At 46.7% G+C, this 5,094-nt stretch overlaps 1 protein-coding gene across 1 annotated transcript; it reads right to left on the bottom strand.

The window, feature by feature from the left end:
* Positions 1–231: 231 nt before the first annotated feature.
* MASP2 (mannan-binding lectin serine peptidase 2) lies at positions 232–4,518 on the bottom strand. Its single transcript, XM_009889553.1, has 5 exons — positions 4,469–4,518; positions 3,950–4,169; positions 2,381–2,558; positions 2,001–2,132; positions 232–435 (listed from the first exon to the last, which is right to left on the bottom strand). The coding sequence occupies exons 1-5, from the start codon at positions 4,471–4,473 to the stop codon at positions 431–433; spliced, it is 540 nt and encodes a 179-aa protein (XP_009887855.1). The 5' UTR covers positions 4,474–4,518; the 3' UTR covers positions 232–430.
* Between the last annotated feature and the right edge of the window lie 576 nt (positions 4,519–5,094).

Here is a 5,094-nt window from a genome sequence, read left to right as displayed (position 1 = left end):
ATTAGGAAACAAATGTGTGGTTCTGTTCTTGCTGCAGTTTAAGAACTATGGAAGGTCAAGCAACAAGAGGTGGACGAGAGAGATTCAAGAATCTTCAGGTAGCTGTGATGCTCAGGGGCCTTTCACAATGCCTTCTCTCTTATCAGTTCCTGCCTTATCTACTACCTTCTTTTCTCCCTAGTGACACATGGGAAATGCACGAAAATGAATGCCTCAGAGGCTGCCATCAGCTTTCAACAAGGAACAGCCTCTTTATTGTCTGCAGGAGGCAGGTCTGAAAGGCAAGGAACCAAGACATACAAGCCACAGAGCAAGAGAAGCCTGCAGCCCTTGGGCAGACTGCAACAGGCAGGTCAGGAGGGAGGGCAAACCAGCTCTTCCCAGCACATCTGTCTCCATCTCTGCCTAAGCGAGGAGAAGCTTAATTATCTCACGCTGGAAAATAAAGGAGAAAAAAAAAAGAGCCTGTCAATATCAGCTTACTCAGAGAGGAGCCCAAAAATCAAAGGGGCAGCTTTTGCTCTCGTCTCACGAAGGCGATCCGCAGAGACCTTTGCTTTGCAGCCCAGCCCAGTGGCTGGAGCAGCTTCAGCACTTGCATCTTAAGGTCTCTGAAATGTGGACAGGTTCCAGCACATCAGCTGCCCCACAGTAATTCCCAACGTGCACATCTCCACCCATCAGGGTAGCCCAGCTCTTTGATATTGCAGATAAGCTCTCTCTGCTAGCGATGTGTTCAAGGAGCGGGGCATAAGTGTGCACACATGAATGGTCAATGCAAAGCTGCTAGTCTGCTAGTTCACAGCTATTCATTTTGCACCTTCACATTAAGACCAGGCACATGCTTTATAGCGTAAGTAAATCCATATACTTGTGCTAAAAGCCATCACTTTAGGAAGCGCAGGTTGAATGAATAGGTCTGTTTGAATACACTGGAGATATGAGGAGTCTGAATCTTGACTCAGACCCAGGCAGCCATGGCTGGAGAGGGTTTGTAAGAGGCTGGAGTTAGGGAGCTAAGTGCCAAGGCAGCCTTAAGCACTGGAAATTAGATCCAATGCTGCATTACAGCACTGGGGAGCTCAAAGAAACTATCTTCCCACCTATGACAATATTTAGTGAGCAGTATGTGTGCTGGTTCTTTCCAGATCGGATTCAGCTCCAGGAGGGCAAAGCTGCACCTACAAAGGATGAATCTGACACCACATGTAAGCACGTGTTTCACTGCAAAGTGAATCCTGAGGTGCCGATCACTGTACTGATTCAGACAGACGCTTTGCTGCCTGACAAAACAAGCTTTCCCTAGTTCTGAACTGAGAAGCAGAGCCAGGCAGGTGAGTCAGGTAAACCTCATGCTGTATGCCCTTCTGAACAAGAGATCTGTGCCTGGCCTTGTCTTCCACTTAATGAGTGGATCATTGTATCTGGTGTCAGTGGTATGGGGACTGTGCTGCTTCTTGGCCTGTGTCCTTCCACGGAGAGTAAGCAAACTATTTCTTCATTAAGACTTCACAACTTCATTTTAAGTTTTTCTAAAACCTCTACTAACTTGGGTCCAAACACTCTGTATCTCAGTACCCAGGGAGCAAGATATACTGGGTTTTGCAAGGCTGGCTGCATTGGCAGCCATGGAAACTGGAAGTGTCTGCAGTGGGCAGCGTAATACAAATTTCTTGCTTCTCCATTCAATCTCTCTAAAGCTGAACACTGGAGGATGTTGCCTAAGGAGTAACCAAAACCAACTGCCAGTGCAGCGTTTTACTGTGACACAATATTGCTGTCCGTAACAGCATCAATTAGCCCACAGCCACTCTGCAAACCAGGGCCTCTGCTCACAGCCCTGACTAACCCCCTGTACATTCTTCCTGCTGTACCAGGCGCATAGGAAATACTGAAAACAACAAAAAACCCACCGCTTTCACCTTGATGCTAGTGTTGGGACCGGATTTAAGTGGACGCTGTAGGTAGGGAAGCATCTCCCAGATCTAGTAAGAGCTCACCTGTGCACGTCCTCTTGTTTTCATGCAGTGTGTAGCCAATGCGACAGCTGCAATAGTAGCCCCCCACGTAGTTGTGGCAGTGATGATTGCAGAAGGGTTCACCATCAAACAGCTCTTTGCACTCATCGATATCTAATGGGTGAAGCACAGAATCAGGCAACCAACACCCTTTGACAACATTTTGTCTTGGACCAAGCCACTCCGTTTTGTGAGGTTGGCTCGTTTGCCTTTGGTTCCTGTACCCTTTTGCATCTGCCTTCGTACAATGAGACCGCCTTCTCTTACCTCCCGCCAGCAGCCACAGGCTATGAGAGCACAGGGAAGCACCAACCCCACCATAGCTGTGTCTCTTTCATCTACAAGAGGGGTTGGTCTCTTACCTTCCGCAGCATAAAAGGCCTCAAAGCCTGTGAATGATTTCTCATTGGAGTAGTCAGATCGAAACACTACCACCAAGTTGTTGTCAACCGAGATGTATGTCTTGTTGCCCGGAGCCTCCTCAGTGTCTGTACTATCCTTTCCACACAGCGTAGCCAAGGTCCTCCCACCAGAGCTCAGCTGCAAAATGAGCAGACAAATCTAACAGATAAGCACAGAGCTTTGCTCTTCCCAACCTGCAGCCATGGTTTGGAAAGCGTATGTTTAATGGTGTGAGAAAGGAGGTTTGAATGCTCTCAAAAGCTGCTTCTGGAGGTCAATCCAGATAGGTAAGAGAAAATTTCCCCTATTCTCTGTGACTTAAGCCTGTAACTTTGTCTCCCTTTTCCCTTTCAGAGGCCCACATAAAGCTGTGATGCCAGCCCGGGTTATCAGCACCATGCTTTGTTTATAATGCTCTTGTTAACTTGGCACTCTAGTGACAATAAGATCTTGGTAAAGCCAGAGACAATTGGGGTAAAAGTTTCATACACTGAGAAATTCAAATGTATATAGTAAAAGGTCCCCTTAAACTAGTGACTCACTTGCGCTATGATTCACTTATTGCAGTTTCAGCTCTTCATTTATCTTGTGTTTTCAACAGAAGAGAAATATTCTGATACATGGGGTTCATGTTGTACATGGTAGTGAGAGAACTGTGTACTACAGACCTACCAGAAATGAGTACTCTGCCCCACCCAAAGGAAATTAGATGAAGAACACCACAGATTTGGGGAATGGGAGCTGCTTACCATAAAAAAACCCATGGAAACGAGATCTTCCTTAATGGAAAAAAGGCTGCCTGATTTATTTCCATCAGATTCAGAAGTACTGCTGATGCATTGGTCTTCCATACTCCCTGTGAATACAGCTCCCTCTTTAACGTATACCCGGCCGTGCAAACAACAAAACGAGCGCAGAGGTAGCACGGCCTCAAATCAGCGACAGGGCCACCTGACTAGAGCACATGCTAGCACATGGAGTACAAACCTTTCAGGGACATCGCTGATCACCCAAACACTTCCCAAAGACAGTATCTTTGTTTCTTTTGCTGAAGTTGCTTCTCACATTAGCTAGCAAGCACACGATAGCAAATGTTCCAAGTGCATGTTTAGACAAGATGACAGTATCTTGTTTAGACTATCGCTTACACTTTTACAGTCTCCCATTATACTCTGTGTAAAGGACTACTTGTTAATTTAAAATGCACACTGTAACTTTGGCAAAATGAAGCTCAAATGTTGTTTTGGGCAAGATTTCAAACCTTTTGCTTCACGAGAGGGGAACATCAAGAATTTTCTGAGCGCAAAGAACTCAAGTTTCAGATGTTCCAATATGACAATCAGTTCTACTTCCTGGCCCAATGGGCCTCAATAAATACATCATTTAGAAATCAGCTGAGCCTGAACTTTACTAGCAGACTCAAATCAAGTGCTTACAACAGTTATGTTGGTCCCGCATGTGTCCAGGATCACATATACACAGTTTTCAAGAACTTAGCCTGCTACACATCGCCCTGCCCTACCGCATACCTTCACATAATCGTATTCGCACAGGTAGGACAGCTCCAGGTTGAAGTGGGTGAAGTAGATGCGGACAGAATATCCCTTGGGGACAGTAATATTCCAGATTCTCTCCTTAGAATTCGGGTAGACATTTGGGAAGTTGGGGGACGTGATCCTCCCATACATTTTCTGCAGCACAATGCTGCTGCTTGCTCCACTGTAAAGCATAGCTAGCAAGACAAACAGCCTGCGTCAAAGGAACAGAGATTAATGGAGAAAGAGTGAGCATCAAATAAGACCATACCCCAAACGCCACACATCCCAGTTGCCAGTCTCGATACCAAATCAGATATCTGAAATAGTCAAACAGCTGAAATTGTCGTGCCCAACACCCTTCTCACTTGACAATGGAAGAAATCAAGAGGTATCAATGGAGTTATACTGTAGTAACAGCTAACCAAGAGGAGAATCACATTCGTGCCTTCTAAGGCCTGCACAGAGCCAAGTGGCCAGAGGAGCTGGGGAGGTCCCTGCGACTGCACTCACCTCATCGTGTTGCTCTCCTGTCTGAGCCTGCTCTGCTCTGAGCCCCGGGGAAGGAATCTCTTGTGATGTATTTGCATTTGGGGGCGGATGTATTTATTGCGTGTACTCTGCTGTGTTTGTCTGGATGTTGAACTCTGATGTTTATCTCCCTTCCACCCCCTTCAGCCTGCTGAGTTCTGGGAACAGCAATCACTAAAAACCAGGCTTGTGTTCAGCGCATGAGGCCTCAGTCAATGACAGGGAGAGGCAGACAGAGATGAAGCGGATGGATTAGGAATGCTGCAGGCTCTTGGAGAGAGCCCTAGTATCACAGCTCTGCGGGAAGGCAGGCAGTGGGAGGAGGCACAGAGTGGCTCCAGACAGTGTCTGCATGGGGCAGCGAGGGGAGCTGGGCAATGCTCCTCTAACCAGCTGATCTACAATTACTATTAATGCAAACAGCATGTTACTGAAAGTACAGTTTCTTCCATTGTCAGAGCAGGAAGGTGTTGAAAACAAAATAATGGGGCACATCACAGGATTTCAGAATAGTGAGCGAGTGTGGTTAGGTGGTTGCGTGTAATGGGACAGGAATACTCAGGCGACACCACACTACAACGCACACAGGCACGAGTTTAAGAGATGCC

This window comes from Charadrius vociferus, unplaced genomic scaffold, assembly GCF_000708025.1.
Source record: "Charadrius vociferus isolate BGI_N301 unplaced genomic scaffold, ASM70802v2 scaffold477, whole genome shotgun sequence".
NCBI lineage: Eukaryota > Metazoa > Chordata > Aves > Charadriiformes > Charadriidae > Charadrius > Charadrius vociferus.
This window is presented reverse-complemented; position numbering and strand designations above follow the sequence as displayed.

Coding starts and splice junctions, on each gene's coding strand:
- MASP2 (XM_009889553.1), bottom strand. Junction 2,559..3,949: donor GCGAATACGATTATGTGAAG/GTATGCGGTAGG, acceptor CTCATTTTGCAG/CTGAGCTCTGGTGGGAGGAC. Junction 2,133..2,380: donor GGCCTTTTATGCTGCGGAAG/GTAAGAGACCAA, acceptor TTCACCCATTAG/ATATCGATGAGTGCAAAGAG.